The sequence below is a fragment of the Phasianus colchicus genome, chromosome 19, assembly GCF_987193195.1.
Source record: "Phasianus colchicus chromosome 19, bPhaCol1.hap1.1, whole genome shotgun sequence".
NCBI lineage: Eukaryota > Metazoa > Chordata > Aves > Galliformes > Phasianidae > Phasianus > Phasianus colchicus.
In genome coordinates, this window is record NC_143454.1 from 3,655,100 (window position 1) to 3,672,093 (window position 16,994).

General features: G+C 50.5%; 1 protein-coding gene across 10 annotated transcripts in view; it reads right to left on the bottom strand.

Annotated features, from left to right (window-relative positions):
* RGS3 (regulator of G protein signaling 3) overlaps positions 1-16,994 on the bottom strand; it is a 70,864-nt gene that overhangs the window by 19,547 nt on the left and 34,323 nt on the right. For all 10 annotated transcript variants that reach the window (XM_090121532.1, XM_031601496.2, XM_090121528.1 and 7 more), the window contains 3 exons: positions 15,372-15,483; positions 10,724-10,764; positions 729-851 (listed from right to left, as the gene is read on the bottom strand). In XM_090121532.1, coding sequence (XP_089977658.1) covers positions 729-851; positions 10,724-10,764; positions 15,372-15,483 — 276 coding nt within the window. The remainder of the gene's footprint in view (positions 1-728; positions 852-10,723; positions 10,765-15,371; positions 15,484-16,994) is intronic.

Here is a 16,994-nt window from a genome sequence, read left to right on the forward strand (position 1 = left end):
CCACTAGTCCAGTCCCAGCCCTGAGGGACCAGATGGCTCCAGCACCAACGGTTCCACGCAGCCCCTCCAGGCAGTGCTGCCATGCACCAAGCAGAGGTGCTGACTGCATTCTCACCAGGCAGACGCACCCTACATGCTTCAAACCCACCTCATGCACACATTTCTCCTGCCAGCCCTTCTGAGATCACGTTCTTGGGCCAGGCTGAAGCTCTTCAGTGTGGGAAAGCACCGGTGTGGCTGCCCTGGTTACGGACAGCAGCACTCAAAGGACCTTCCCATGCTGTGGGAACCTGAGCATCACAGCACGTCCGAGTGCACAGAAGGACACATCTCCACATCGCTGCTCCCATGACCCCAGTACCTTTCAACTGGGACCCAGAGATCACAGCCTCAGCCACCCCCTCAGCACCAGGCCCTGCCCTGTAGCCAAGTCCTGCAGAAAGGCCACACGATGAGCTGCACGGCCTCAGCTGTCCAAATACAGATGCTAGGAGGCGTAAGAATCAGGCAGTGCTACTCAATTCAGCTCAGCGGATGCAAAAGCAATCACTGCTTCCCCAAGCTGGACAGGAAGCTGCAGACGCTGCAGTGCTTAAATGCAAACTCCCTCCTCACCTGGCACAAAAACCATCCCCAGAGCATCACTGGAGCACAGCCCCATGGCACTCAGAGCCTTGCAGTGCTCTGAGCAGGGGTTCCATCAGGGCTGCACTGCACAGGCTGCTTACCTTGCTCTCTGTGGGAGCCGATGCCGGATGTTGCTGCTTGGTGATGTTCTCAGCCAGACACCAGCAGATCCTCTTCTTCTGCTCCTGGGAGTAAGCCTCCAAACTTAATAAGCACTCCGACTTCTGACGTAAAGGAAACACAGGCAGAGAGAAGGTCATTAGCTGCACGGCGCAGGCCCTGGCTTTGTTTGCAAACTCCTCACTTCCAGCACGCTGTCAGATGAACAAGGGTGTAAGGGGGGGCTCATGGTGCCCAGAGCTCTGGACACGAGGAATTAAAACAGGTGAGAAATCAGCGGCGGAGGGGCTTCTGCTGCTGGCAGACAGGGAAGGTGGTGGGTGCAGATTTGGCTGTAAGAGGTGGGAGCAGAGCAGTAAGGTGCAGGCACTGGCAATTCTGCACCCTATGCCACCACCGTGTGAACGTGCTTATTCAGCTGCACTGGGAGGAGGAAGAAATAGCTCTTTGCTGTATGCAAACATTAGCAAGAAGTCGAGTCAAAGGAAACAACTTGGGGCTGGGCAGGGCTGGGAGGGACGCAGGTCTCCTCCGTTAGGGCAGCAGGGGAAGTTTGGAGGAGGATGCTCAGCACTGCTGACATGCTGCCTGTGAGCAGCATGTGGCAAGGAGGAAATGAATGGAAGGAAAGGAGGGGAGCCTCTGTGATCCCAGTGTGAGCTCCTGGGCCTGCTGCTATCCCTTGTGCCCCAGTCTTACACAGCCCCATTGTGACTGGGACCTGTTCTTCTTCCTCATGTCTTCTTTGGGCCAAATACCAATCATTTACAAAACCATCTGCTCAAATTCCCTCACAAATGCTCTTTCATTGCTCATCTCTCTTAAAAAAATGAAGCATTAGCAGCAATTGATGCCTACTGGAATTTTGCAGTACTTGCTTTAAAAAGGGCCAAGAATGCCTGACAGGTTACCTCCATCTGTATCCGGATGTGAAAAAAAGTGGAACTTTGGGACAGAAGTGCAAAGAAAGAAAAATGTCCTGTACTAAAATGGGATGAAAAAAGTCTTTCATTTCCCCCTAGGATTTCCTTGCAGAGGGGCAGCTCTCTGGCTTGCTTGCTTTTCCCAGAAAGGTCAGACAGAACTAAGGAACTTGCACTTTGTGACTCCAGAGACACACAACTGAAAGGGGAAATACTGTTTAGTCACACAATTTAAAACTGTTTGCATTGGATGCAAACTCATTCATGTGTAATCCACAATTCCTGCCATAGAGGTAAACAAACCAACCTCCTGTGTCAGCTCCAGCAAAACAGATCTCTAGCCCAGCTCTCTTCCCCCTCCAAGGAGACTTCTAAAGAAAGAAGTTTTGACTATTCTTACGTCTGCGCTTCACATCTATTCCTAGAGCAGAAATGGGCTTAAATATGGAAAATGCATGACAGGCTGATCTATATACAAAACCAAATAGAGGACACAAGGTGGGTGACTCCGTGCCCTCAAATACCAATTGCTTTGATGTTCTGTTGGAACAATAGTGCTCATATGTACAGCTGATGTCTGGGTTTCACCCCATCCCATGTAGCACTGTGACACCCACCTGACCCCAGAAAAGCATTTAATCTTTCCTGCTTTCAGGGGAAAGGACAGGTGCCCATCTACACACAGGAAATCCAGGCTAGCACTTACCCACCCTGCACCTGGGGCAGAAGCAAATGATGAGAAGGACTCAGAAGAGCTTAAAAACCAGCTGCAGAGCCCAGTGGCACAATGATACTTTAACTAATGCATGCTCCAGTCCCCACTAAGCTCCTGCAATTCCCTGGGCACGAGCCTTAAAGTGATTCCAAGGGCATCTCAGCTCCCCTTGCTCATGATGGATGCGTGGCTCACCTTACCCTGCTGTGCAGCCCCTTGTTGATTTGATTACTGTCCCCATTTCTCTGATTGAATTTGGCAGAAAGCGATGCTCAGCCACCACTGGCAGCCGATGGCAAAGTGCCTCTTTGCCCCCACCCTGCTCAGCAGCACAGCAGCAGAACAGCTAGGAGAAAAGGCAGCTTCTGAGTGCAGCCCAAGGAGGGCTGTAGGGACCACACTGCCCAGCCCAGGCAACCACAGGGCTACAGCACGAGCAGCTGCTCTTGAGAGTGCTGGGAACCAACCTCCCCACTACTGTTTTCATTCAGGGAGGTTGCTGCTTTGCCTGCCAATATTTACAAAGAGAAAATAGGGTTTAATCTCACGATGCTGGGAAAAGAGGATGCAGATGGTGTGAATGGGGTGTTTGTGACCAGATAAAGTGAGCAACTGAAGTGGCTGCCAGTGGCTTTCTGCCTGCATTCGTCCCAGCATTTTGAAAAACATGTTATTGCAGGTGCTGCTCAGTGAGGTTAGTGGACCCTGTACCAGTGCTGGACCCTGCAGGAAAGCACGAGGAAAACATCAAGAGAAGAGGACTCAGAGTAGCCAACACAAGCCCTAATTGTGCCCTGTTTCAGCCAGTGGAGTCCAAAGGATAATCCCTGCTTGCCAAGGTGTGAAAAGCTCTCTGCCATAGGGCACTCCCCAGGCTGTGCACACAGGGAAACAGCAGGCATGGAGGCAGCAGGCAGAGCTCCTGGGTGCCTGGCAGATACCAGCCAAAGGGGGGACACCAGCTCTGTGGCCCATGAATCAGCTCAGGACCTCCTGGAGAGCAGCTCCCAGACCCTACACACCAAATGCCCTGCTGCAAGCACATCCCTTGGTGCAGGACCAATTGCAGAACCAAGTGTGCAAGCATGGCTCTATACATGGCTGCAAAGCAAAGATAAAAAAGAAGGAGCCAGCCCCAGCCTGACACCCTCCATTGTTGAGCTCAGCAACCAGCCTGGCACAGGGGCTGGTCTCATCTCAGACTGCTGGCACGGCCAGATCCCTGGGTGAACATTTCATAGAATCATAGACCTAGGGAATATCCCAGAGTTGGAAGGGAGCCACAAGGATCATCGAGTTCAACCCTGCGGAGCTTCCCTGCACAGATGAGCTCTGCTCCCTTCCCCAGCTGCTCTGTTCCCCTGTGGGTTTTATGGCAAGGTGGTGCAAGGCTCGCAGCCTGGCCCCTGGCTCCATCATTCAGAGCTTGGTCCATGGCCAAACCCAGCAGAGATCCCAAAGGGGAAGTACCTCGGAAATGGGCTCCAGACTACAATAGCTTTCAAATCTCAGAGAAAACCTTCTACTGGTAAAACAGCAAGCCCTGGGAATATCCTGTGCACAACACTGCCTTCATGCCCTGCTTGAGGCTGATGAGAGCTTGGTCTGATGAGAAAGTTCAGTTTGCTCCCTTACTGGGGGGGCCGTGGGGACCACATCTCTTCCTGTGTTTTTTGGACTGCTGGGCACACTGTGGCACTAACAGCATGGGTCCTATGGAAAGCTGAGATGGCCAAAAGGTGATGGGGTCTCATGGGTGCTTGAACAGATGCACACAGAGCTGCCATGCGTGGAGCAGAGTAATTCCTGCAGAGAAGTGTGGCCATGTGGCTCATTTTCAGGCCAGGAAGACTCTATAACTGGAAGTAAAGGATGGTTGCATCCCATCCTTCCTCACCACATCAAAGGTTGGCTCTTACAAAATGAGTTTTCTCAGTGTCCTACAGCCACAAAAAGGCAGGGAGCAGTAAAGCTGCCACGTCAGCTGCATACACCTGTGACACCTGTTCATAAGGGGTTCATAAGAAAACAGCCTTCACAGGAATCCCCAGCCCTGACACAAACCACAGAGCTCCCTGGGCAAACACTGCTTCAACAAACAGAGAACAGGTCTACTGATTCCCATGCTGCAAAAGCTGTTCTCTCTCAGGCAAGAAGGCTCAGCCCCAGAGACAGTAACACCAAGCTTACCCACCTCCTGCAGATACAGCCCCAGAGCTAAGGGTCCCTCTGTCCCCAGCATCGGCCCTGGAGACAAAGCTCCAGCTTCCCTCTCCAAAATCACCCAGTGGTGCCTGTGTCAAAAAGCTTTCTATTAATTTAACTGCTTCTTATCAGAGGCCCTTTTTGCCAACTTCCAGTAAATGTGACCGCAGAATTAGAGCCAGAAGAAAAATTTTAGAACTTCTGCTCTAAAATACACATCTCATGATCATCTCAGAACTTGGATTGATGTTGAACTGCAAAGATTCACACAACCAGGGAGGCAAAGTATATCTTTGATTGTGTTTCTCCAACTGGGGAACAAACACTGCTGCTCCATCCAAAGAGATCTGGTCTGGGAGCTGCTGTAATGCCTGGCCATGGGTTGTACCAGCCTGGGGCTTCTGCTACTTGCATCACTCCACATCAAAGCCAGGTGAACACACACCAGCACAATATTCAGTGTCCCAGGCAGAGGAGCAGCCTAGCCAACAGCTCCAGAGCCATGGCTTGGTGTGCTTTGGCTGAGGGCACACACCAGGAGAGCACTGGCTTGGACCAAAGGAGTGTCATTTGAAGGACAGATCCTTCCAATACAACTGCAAGCATTTCAGCTGCACTGAAATTCGGGGCACATGCTGGGGTGCAGCATAGGACTGCATCAGCATTTGGAGTAACCTGCACATTACCTCCTTCACACTTCTCAGAATGCTGCCAGTCATGTACTGGTGTTACCTCCCTGAACCTGCAATTCAGGCTGCAGAGCTCAGACTTCTCAATGCTGTGCACAGGGAACTCAGCAGCACCAACCTTTGGATGGAGGAAAAAGGAAACTTTCATTTGGGACAGAGTTAAACTGTTGCTGTAGGCATGAGGTGACAGAGGGATTCAGCACGTGCAGGTTGAGCATCCAGCCTTCATATGAGCTGGGTGACTTGAAGTGATGCATGCCACAGGCCCACATGGTGCAGAGCCCAGCAGTGAGCAATTACCTGCAGGACACCAGGAAGCAAAGGAAAAGTCGAAGAGCAGGAAGGGATTCCTCAGCCCAGGACCAGCTCAGTGGGTAGAGGGAGGGAGTCCTCCCAGCAGCAAATAGGACCATGAGCAGGAAGGGGAAGGTAGAGGAGCACACTTTGCCTTCTCTCAATGTGCATCAAATTAATGCAATAAAAGTGACAGGAGCAGGCAGTAAAGAGTGTAGGTTTTTTTTCTACTTAAGTCCTAAGTATGACTGACTTCAACATTTCTAACCTTGGCTGCAGTGTTTGCTCTACTGAGACCCTTGGGAGAGATGAAGTACGAAATCCCAGAGGATCTTCCACCTTCCTGCAGCATAACACGTCCCAGCTCACCTGGCAAACAACACAGCCCATGAACCTGACAAACAATATCTCTTTACTTATAGCAGATGAGAGGAAATTGAGACAACTTCAGCTGAGCAGATAGCCCACAGATAACCACACTCTCCCCCATCCTGCACACATTACACAACACCAGCTGACACTGATGGAGTGTTCTAGGAGGGATGAAGGCATCACTCAGGCTGCGCCAGCCCCACCAGGGAGCTGAGGAACTCAGAGGATTCCACACAGCAGAGCCCAACCCAGCCCACCAGATCTCCAATAATGTCAGGAAAAGGGAAAAAGGAAACAGGTCCCTTGACTTTGACTCACTGCCAAAACCATCCCATTTTGGGTGGAAACATATTCAGCCCCAAATGCAAGTCTTACAGTTGTCACTTCTGGGTCAGAAGAGAGCGATAGAGGATATCTCATCTGTAGTTGACTGCATCCCAAAAGTTTATAACTATTGGTGCCATCCTTCCACTGCAGGAGCTCATGGCCACCAACTGCCCTTTTCCCAAGAGGCCTTTCTCGCTTCTGACCCTCACACACCTTTGAGCACAGTCCTTTCCCCATGGTCTATGGAAGCTGCACTAGCTTTCACCCATCCTAATGACTAACCCCACTGCTCCAGCACCAATCTGCCCCTGTATCATCTCCTGCTTCCCCAAACTTCCAGCTGCATGCACACGTAATTAGGCATGATTGCTGGTTTTACCATACCAACAGTAATTCTGAACACAGTGAAGCAAGAGCCAGGTTTCCCAGGTTCTCTCAAACAGAGCAATGCTTACAGAAGATGATGTTGAGGTATAAACGCAGAGTTTTTAACCACTTGTTATGTAATACCACCATTTCCCATCTTTCTAGGTTTTCAGGCCAAGGGTTGCATCATAGCAAGGCAAGCGCCTCTGAGGGCATCTGCTGCAGTTGTTCTCTCTTTGCACTTCTCTCTCTGTCATTAGTAACACCTTTCTATGTTCTTGACTAAACAAATGCACCATAGCTGCTCTGTTGTGCTGTGCAGGTTTGATGTCAGCACCTGGCAGCCCCTACACCTTTGTCCCCATTACCAAACCATCTGTCTAAATACCTCCTCTGTCTGCCAAAAAGTGCCCCAAAAAGCTCCTAGCTCTCCTATTTACGCAGATACAGACTGCTTACCATGCCCCTGAGCCCTTAAGTCCTCTGTAAACTGCTTGTTCAGGTGCAGATTCCCTGCACAGAAATGGGAACCTGAAGGGAATTAAGATTCGCAGTGCTCTGTCCTGAGATACTTTGGGAATTAATTCTCCCATGGAACAATCCAGGATATCTTCAGTGAAGAGCTGTGCACACTTACACAGTATTGCCCCTTACTGCAGGGGTTCAGCTCAAAGAGAGAGTTGTGCTAAATGTGCCCCTGCCAGCACCTGAGACACAGCCTCGGTGCCTGAGGATGCAAATGGGAGCAGTGCCCATGGGACCACGCAGTGCAGGGATGTCCCCACACACACACAGGGTGGGAGACAAACCGAGGCAATGTCATTTCTGTAATGCTTGCCTACAGGATCTCCTGCCTGGACAAACCAACATCAAGCCCAGATGCAAACGTTAATTTGCTCTGTAAGTGTGCTCACTGCAGCAGGCCAACAAGTATCTGCTGAAAAGATTTTCTGTCAGAGCAATTTCCCCAGAGAAACACCAGTGTCTGCAGATGAAAACTGCCAGAGAAAACGATCGATTTTGCTAGCGCTTTTACAATGAAAAAACTCAATGAGCTCTTTGATTTTAAGTCAGTTTGGTCTGAACATGTTGGGCTCGAATCAAAAAAATCTCAAACAATGCAATAAAGCCCTGCTTTGCAGTTTCCTATCAGTGGGAAATTTCCGGAGCAGGGAAGGGTGTGAATGCAGCCCTGGAGCACACTCACACCCCAGGACAGGTTCCCTGGGGGCTGCTGCTTCTCACCACACAGGGGATGTTCCCCATCCCATGCTCAGCATTTCCCATGCAGGAGGCTGCGTGCCCCACTATTTGCAGGACCTCAAAACACTGCAAATTTACAGCCTGCAGTGTCTGTAAGAGAAACACCACTCCTGCTGTAAGCTATACCAGGGTGATGGAGATCAGTTTGTCATCTGGCTGTCAATGCCCATCGTGCTCAGGATTTAAGCTCTGTGAGTGATTTATTTACACGTGATTAGACAGGATGACCAGCAGCAGCTCTTCTCATCGCACATCAGTTTCCCTGAAGGTTGGAATATTCTTTCTCGTTTAAAATAAATCAAGCAACTCCTAGACATTTTGATACATGCTTCCATTTTGGACTGCAATGGATCCAAATGCAAAAATGTCACCTTATGGTGCAAAACATCACTCTAACCCCCTAAATGAGGAAGAAGCTAGAACTTGAGGCCTGGCAAAGCACTATTCCTACAGCAAACACTAAGCCCAACAGACTCCCTTACAGCTCAGAGCAGCACTAAGTGCATTAAAGCTCATTGCAGCCGATTTGTGGGTAAGAAGCATTGGCACAAGAGCTTCCATCAACCCTTAGCTGTGTCACAGCAGTGTGAGGGACCTCTCTGCTCAGGTCACAGGGACAGAGGAGCTCAGGCAATGACCAGAACCAAGCCCAGCCCCATCAGCTTCATCGCAGGACAATATGCTGCTGACCACTGGCTGCAAACTTCAGGACAGGAGAACATCAAAAGAAGAAATGTCAGTCAGGGTGACATGGAGCATAAGAGCCACATCCACACGAACATCCTTCCCTTCTGCACTCTTCCTCTAAGTTCTCTAGCTGCTACAAGTTGTCAGCAGTGGGCAGTCAGACAATTACATCAGGACCCAGACACAGAGCACTGCTGCACTCCATATGTGAGACCATGAGGGTTCCAAGGCCATCGCTATGCTGGGGACACCCTCCTGAGCCTCCCACTGCCCTCAAGAACAGCCAGTTGCTCTCTGTGGCACAAAATCCCTGCAGGCAGAAACCCTTCCATTCCCACAGACAAAGAATGTGGGCTTTCTATGAGGTGACTCACAGGATCATGGCTGTGACTCAGGGGACGTCACAGCCCCATGTGCCAGTTCAACACAGGGGTGCAATGCTTGGTCCCAGCCTCAGCTTTTATTTAGCAGCAGATCAGGCCTCCCAACCCCCCCACTGCATAACCTTAGCAGCACAAAGCAATACTCTCCAGCCCAGCAAGATGTGAAGCTATGCCATACAGGAATGCCTTTGGAAGGGATGTCCTGTCCCTCCCACCCATAGGCTCCTTCATTAACCCAAGCTCACATCCATGCAGCCCAGCATCGCTCTGTGCAGCCCCCAGGGTTGTGGTCTGTAGGTCACAGTTTCCCAGCAGTGCTTGTGGGGGCATCAGCATGGCACTGTCCTTCCTGCACACCTGCTGACTCACTGCCATATCCCAGAGCTTCTGCATCTCTTTAACCAAATGTGCCTGTTGCCAGAGCCTCCAACAAGGCTGGAAACTAACTGGCACAGCACTGGGTATGAGCACCCACCGCCAGGTGTGACACCAGGCTGCCTGCCCTGAAATGCCCTGGGTGGACAGGAGGAACAAGAATGGTTTTACGGAGACCATAAACGGGGCCTGCAGGAAAGAAAAAAGTTTCACATTTCATATTTCAATCAGCAGAATCACAAGAGCCAGGTCCACTGCAGCCCATCAGGAAAAAAAATACACCCTTCACTACATCTCGCCAAAGAGGAGCCTTCTCCTCCCACAATCCCATGAAACGCAGCCATTTCTCATTTGGTTACTTTAACTCAGGGCCCCAAAGACCCTAAATTAAATGTCAGACTCCAAATGCATTTTTCCAGGCACATGAGAAGATGCAGGAATGGGATCAGCAGGCGGATACTGGTCTCTGTCCTGAGCAGACAGCTCCTGCCCAAACACCCCGAGAAGAAATAAAGACAAGGAAGGAGCAAGGGTGGGCCCTCAGGAGAGCTGCTGGCACACAGTTACACAGCCAGCTGTGCTCTGGCCCCACTCCCACCCGCCCAAGGTGAACAACTTCCACCCTGAGCGTTTTTATCCAACTTTCACAATGGCTTATTATGTTGCGTGGCTGCTGAGCAATGTGTGCCTTTTCTCCTCAGTGCCCTGGGGATCTTTCCCAGACCCAGATTTCCACCCTGAAAACACAAGGCCTTGAAGCCAGGAACAAACTAAAGTCAGTTGAAAGGAAAAATAAAAATAAAAAAAATATATTAGCCGCAGCACCCAGTGATTAGGGAGAACCGGTCACTGTGAACCAATTCTGCAGTCTCCTTGGCTGCTTCCCAACACAAAAGTAACTGTGTCAACGTCTGAATGATTTCAAATCTGTTTAAAACATTCAGCCACGCACGTTTTTAGAGCTACGATTGTGCGTCTCTTACACTGGGCTTCCTTATTTTATTCAAGGGTTTCAAAGCTGGGTGCTTGAAGACAAGGAGAGAAAGAAGCCTAACAAATAAAGTGAGAAGAGCTGTCACAGAATCCTTAGGTGGAAGAACTCCAGGAGAAATTGGAGGGGAGCAGCAGTGAGTAAGGTATGCAGGGGAAGGGAAAAGCAAGCCTGTCTTGGGGCTACCAATACTCTCCCAGCTCAGATTTCTCTTAGCAGCTTCTTATTAATATATTCTGGCTACAGCCATCATGTTTCCTTTCCAGACTTCTGACAAACTAATAAAAAAGGAAGTTAAAATCAACCAGCTCCAGCAAAAAGAAGCAAGTTGTTAGTACGTGTCCAGCTCCCACTGGAAAGTTAATTTGGAAACCAGTAACACTCACCTCTGCAAGGTAAAGGATGCAGAATTTCCGATCTTCTGAACCTACAAAGAAGAGAAATCAGAATCAAAATTAAGCTACAACTGCATTTCTGTGAGCAGAGACACTGCAGAGGAATTGGCTAAGAGACAACTTTTAATGAATATTTATTGTTGTCATCCCACAGTACCAGGCTGCGCTCTGGGAGTGATGTATGCTGCATCTGCAGGACCACGAGCCACGCGGGCTGCACTTGCATGGTTTTCTTGCATGGGCTTATTGCACTACCACAGATCCTCCCATGAGTCCTTTTGGAAAGAGGTTTGATTTGTTCGGAGGCCATACCTGGGCTCTCCTGCCTGATCTCCCACAGCACGTGCAGTCCAATTCTTTTGCACATACCTGGGCACCAGGGTCAGATCTCTCTGCACTCTTACAAATGCTTTGCTCCCAGGAGGACTCACGAGAGCAGCTCCCATTTCTATATCCTTGCTCATTCTCAGCTTCTCCCCTTGAGCCATTGTAATGGGCAGCCATAGCTCTGCCTGGTGCTGTTTGTCCCAGTCTCCATCACTGCCAAGAGCTAGGGCCAGTGCTTCTCTAAGCAGATGGAGCCAAACCTCAGGGCATGGGGAAGCGACAGATACAGGGCATAAGGAAGAGCCCAACCTGCTCCATAGGGCTAGGAGCTGCTCCCCAAGCTGCCTCCCCAGGGCTTTGGGAAGGGAGATGGTGCTGGATGCTTCCCTTCAGGAAGGCTGTGCCAAGGTCTGTCCTGGCCTTTGCTCCCCACCAGCAGGACACTAGGCTCTCCAGCCCCAAGAAAAGCTCTAAGCACACATCACCTCACAGGAGGACACAAAGCCAGCACAGGACAGGGCCCCTCAGCTCCAAAGCAGGACATCCCACACCCAGAGCCAGCTGTGCCACCACAATGCCCCCAGCGTGCCCTGCCAAGCTTTGTCCTTGCTAGCGTGCAGCACTGCCAGGCAGCAGCTTTCACAACCTCTTTAATGATGTTATCTCTGCCGTGAGATCAGCCCTGCAGTCTGGACATGGCTGCAGAACCTATCTGAAACACGAGCTCTGCTTCATTTCAACATCCTGTGCTGTGCAAGCAATGGGAGCAGGCTCTGGTGGAAGTGCCCCACTGCAGAGGAGCGCAGCTGCAGCACAGCGATCAACACAGGGCCATGACCTACCAAAGGGCCACCTGAGTTCCTGCAAAGGCAACATGAAACCCATGAGCAAGTGCCCAAAGCCATGTGCTGGACAATTCCAGCTTCCCTTTGGGGAGAGCAGGCAAGGCAATGTTGGAGTGTAACAGCCTGGGGTAAACGCCCACTCTTTGAACCTCTGTGCATTCCTTCTGGCTTTCTGCAGTAAGGAATGATCCCCCAAAAGCCCAAAGCCATCAGAATTAAGTTTTCTTCAGAATTCCCCTCTGACTCCCAGCGTCAGCAACCTCACCACCCAGCAGGCTCCAGCCCCATCCCTCTGAGGCCTCACTGTCTCACACAGCCAACCAGCACAGCACCTATTGCACACACAGAGTAGGCAGCCAGCCTGGGCCAAGAAGCTGCTTAAATCCCATTTTTCCACAAGAAATTGCCTTTAGCAGGAAAGAAAAATAGGAACTAAGAGACTCCCAGTCTTTCCAGCCCTACTGCTAGGCTGTTATCAATGCCAAACCTTGGTAAGAATCATGTCGTGCCCTGTCTCCTACCCAGCACTATGGCTGTGTCTTTTTTGACAGCTGAGCAGTGTATACTCAGCCACGGTTGGTGAAATGCTGAAAGAAAATAAGCAGGGGAAATAAAAACAACCCTCACTTTGAGATATTTTGGTTTCAGGTTGATGTATCATGACAGAGACTGGATTATCTCTCAGGGTAACCTGATCCATTCCTGCCCCATGGCTGGGCAGGTTCAGCACAAGAGGAACACGTGGCTTTTTTAGGAGTACATCCCCCTCCCCAGCTAAGCCCTGCACACTCATGCTGGCACAAGGGGTGGGTGATACACAGCTGCCAGCACAGCAGTGGCTGTCAGCACCATTCTGCCCACCTGCTCTGTGCAACCAATGGAAAGTACCCTCTGGTTGCAAGGCTTAGGTGGTGCACACCAGGAGTTGGGTCAAAAAGATGGGAGTAGGAAATTGGTCCTGCCCCTTTTTACCATCTCCTTGCACACTAGAGGACACTGACAATAACCAGGGCAAAGACACCCTGCTCCCCCGCCTGCTCAGTGAGGACAGCACTGCATCCAAGACCCAAAGAGAAGTTTGCAGACCAAAGCCCCAAAAATCAGAGTCTGGACCTTTAGATGTTTTAAAGCTGTTTGCTGCAGGACACAGTGCACTGGGATGTAAAAGACAGCAAAGCAGAAGCACCCAGCCTAGGGATGGGCTCACAGGCAGGGTCCTCACTCAGGCTGCTACATGGGATCTCTCCTCCCTGTCTTCAAGCCAGGCACACCCACCCAGGGGCTGAGACCACAGCAAGGCAGCAGCGTTAGCATGGAAATTCCCACCGCATCCAGCGAGGAAGAAACTGGGAACACTGGCCGGTGTGGTGCTCATCAGCCACGCTCAGCTTCTAAAGCAGGAAGACAGAGCATTGTAAAGCAGATTATACTGATTTGCTTTCGCACAGTGCAGTGAGAGGCAGAAACAGGAAACATCACAATGGTCTTCAGCGTACCGGAGATGTCTCAATTGTTATACTCAGCAATACGCCTGTTCCTATTAATGTGCCATTCAGTTATGAGGAGACCAACAGAAAACTCCTGCCAAAAGGGACAGACATCTCTCTGCTTGTTCTACCCAACCCTGAAGCAGCCCTACCCAAACCTGCCTCAAAACTGACTGTGCTGGATTCCTGGTGTACAGGGGGGTCTGGTGTGGCACAGGCAAACATCCACTTTGAGAGGCTCGTTGAGCTACTCCAGATGTGATTCTAGCCAAGTTATTACGGTAACAAGGAAATAAGCAGCAGAAAACAGCTCACAGAACCCAGCAATCAGCTGGAGGTCAGGAGGCACACTCTTATACCAAGCTGCAAACACACCTCAGTGTGCAGAGCTGCTGCAACATGGGGTGAACACTGGGGAAGACATTTTCTTCCAGGAGAACAAAAGCAGTGCAGCAGCTTTAAGAGCAGCCAGGAACTGCACGTGCACTGGAGCAGATGCTGACCAACAAGCACTTCAGCGAGGAACAATTTCTTTTGTTCTTTCCTTGGTAATAAGCAGCGTTGAGAACAAACTCAACAAATCTCAATGAAGCTCAAGGGCTTTTCTAAACAGCTTGAACTCTCTGTGTCCCTTTTTCCCCTCACTGCCCCCACCAAATATGTTAGCAAATGAATATGGGAGTATAAGAGATGGGCAGCCCACTGTGCCATTGCAGATCCCCAGCATGGAGGCTTATGTTTTGGGGCATACAGAGAATCACAGCTCCTCGCCAGAACTATTTGCTCCACTGGGGAAAATCATGGGAAGTGACAAAATGATCCTGAAAACTATTCCTTATGGAAAAGCAGCCAAGCTCTGGATTAATCCCTCTTGATCAGAGCCACAGGACTGCAGAGAGATGTCAGTTCATACATTAAGGTTTGGCCGGAAGAAGCCTCCAGACATCTCTATTCCATGCCCCTGCCCAAAGAACCCGGGTCGCAGTGCTCAGTACTGTGTCCATTGGAATCCTGAACGTCTCCAAGGCTGGAGGTCCTGCACACTTATTGGGCAACCCAGAATTTGACCACTCTGGTTACAGAAAAGCTCCTCTCTCATCCAATCATGGTTTTTCTTGCAGATTCCCCAGCCATACTGCCCGGGCTTGAGGAGGCAGCAGAGCCCCAGCCCTGTGCTGATGGAGTCAGGCAGCTGTACGTAGAGCAAGCCCATGGCCAAACAGCCACTGCACCAAAGTAGGAACATGATGGGATTGGAATGGGGCCAAGAAGTGGCCCCACTATAGGAAATAGGATGTGGCAGAGCAATTTGTTCGTTCCTCTTTTGACCCTAGGTAGTTGAGGTCATTTTTTGTACAGCCTCAGAACTCAAAATAACTTAATTCAAGCCACCCCCTGCCCTAAGAACCTTCAGCTGAATGTGAAAGCTCAACCAAGGCAAAGTGAGCAACATGCAGCCCACAGCCTCCCACCAAAAGCCAGGGTTTGCTCTTTCTTCACCGTGTGTTCATGGGGGAGGGATGCTAGTGAGGGAAGCTGTGGGCGGCTGAAGGAAGAAGCAGTGAAGTAAAGGTCAGTAGGGCTCAGCTCCTCTGAGTTCTCTCAAGGCACTATAGGGGTGAACCTCAAAACTTCACTTCCCTTTGCAGCCCCCACTGCAGTCTGGGTGATAGCAGCAAGAGGAGCAACCCACAGAACAGAACCCTGGGGAGCACATACCAGAATCCCTGAGACAGGCCTGCAATGTGCTACCAGGGCACACCAGGGGACAGAGTTGCTGGGGACTAGGTTAATGCTGGGCCAGGAAGGGTGGTGCTGGACTTACAATCCAGCACAGGGAGGTTGGCAGTGTGCATTAGCCAGCACTGCTGCAAACTGGAAGGAATGGGATAGTGGTATGCTATCCTGCTGTCTAGAGATCTTTAACCATGAGCCCAGAAAACACCCCAAACACCTCCAACCACTGCAGCAGACACTCACCCTCCTGGAGCTTAACACTCTGCAGGTAGAGAGGGTTCCTCAGTACATTGCAACGCCCAGGCTCGTCCTCCTTGGTGAAGAGCAGCAGGTCAGAGTAGACGAAGAGAGTCACCTGGATAGCAGAAGAGCAGCAAAGGAGAGGTTATAAGGAATCCATCTCCTGGCACTCTGTGCCTTGGAAAAGGCCCTGCATGCCACGGAGATGCACTAGCCAGCAGCAATCCAGGCCCCTGCCCCAAGGGTGCTGCATGCCACAGGGTACCCCCAGCAAGTCCCACACAGGGCCCACTGCTTGGTAGCCACCTCCCAAGGCTCATGCAGTCCCGTGACAGGAGGGGTAAACCTGCCCAACAGTGCAACGTCGCACAAACACACCCCCTCTGCTCTCTCGTGTCACTTCCCATTTATATAAGTTACAAACCAGGGGAGCAGAAGGACAGAATGAGCTGCCAACTAATCTCAGCACATTAGAGAAACTGAAGCCTAAAAGCAAATGTGATTCCCCTCAACATGCTCAGGAAGGACCTCCTCACTGTTTTCACTCTTTGTATGTCCAGTTTTACTACCCTTGAAGGGGAAAAAAAAAACCACTTAGTTTTTACAAAAGCAGAACTCATGAGAGTGTTTGCAGGGAACATACTTGATACCTTTAAACCACTTTGAGAGGTATAAAGCAAATACTGCACTGCATATCTGCCCATCTCTATGCTTGAGCAGTGACTCAAGAGTGCCAGAAGCTGGGAGCTTCTCCAGTGGAATGTGCTCACAGCTCAACAGGCAGATTTTGCTCTGGCTCTTGAGGTCCCTCATTCGATCAGTAGAGGTGATGGTGATTTTTAAAATAAGAACCAGCTGCACTGCAGATCCTTGACCCAGAAGTCCCATGAGATGAGTGACATGAGTCCAGGGCTGAGCTTGTCCTGCTCTGCGGCACAAGCTGGGGGTATACAGCAAGGCTCAAGCTGATGCCAGAAAGCAGCTGCAAGATGCCAGTGGACACAATGGATGCACTGCAAAACACCAACCCATGCTTTGTTCTGGTCACAAGACACAGCACAGGAGCACACAGCTGCTATTAACCACTCCTGGGGATGCCCCCAGACATACCCCCAGCACAAAGGGAAAGATACTTTGCAACACTGAGCAGCAACAAGGAGTGTTTTCTGACCTTTTAGCAACTTACTTGCAAAAGCAGAAAAACGCCCAGCATCCCACAGGCTGGCATCGCTGCAACCAAGTCACACCTTGAAAGGTGACTTTGCTCAGGACAGGGGCTGAGTCACTGTTTATGGGGACGCACAGCCAGCACAGCGTGTCTCTGCCCGCCAGACAGGCATGTGTCAGAGGGGACAAGCTGGGCAGCAGTTTATCACATGATGCTGAGACTCACATCAAGGCAGCGCATTCAACTTTTCAACCAAAATCAAGTCCTTGCCACAAGAGTTCTTGCTGTGCAAACTCATTTTTGTGGGATTCTTAATAAGCAGAAAGCTCCCAGCAAGCTTTAATGGGCAATTAAACCAGGGAGCATCTGTTTGTATCACTTGGAAAACCCCTTCCCTTGCTCTCAACACTGTTGTTCCCCCTCTTCATTACCTCTGGCATTATTACTACTAAAACAAG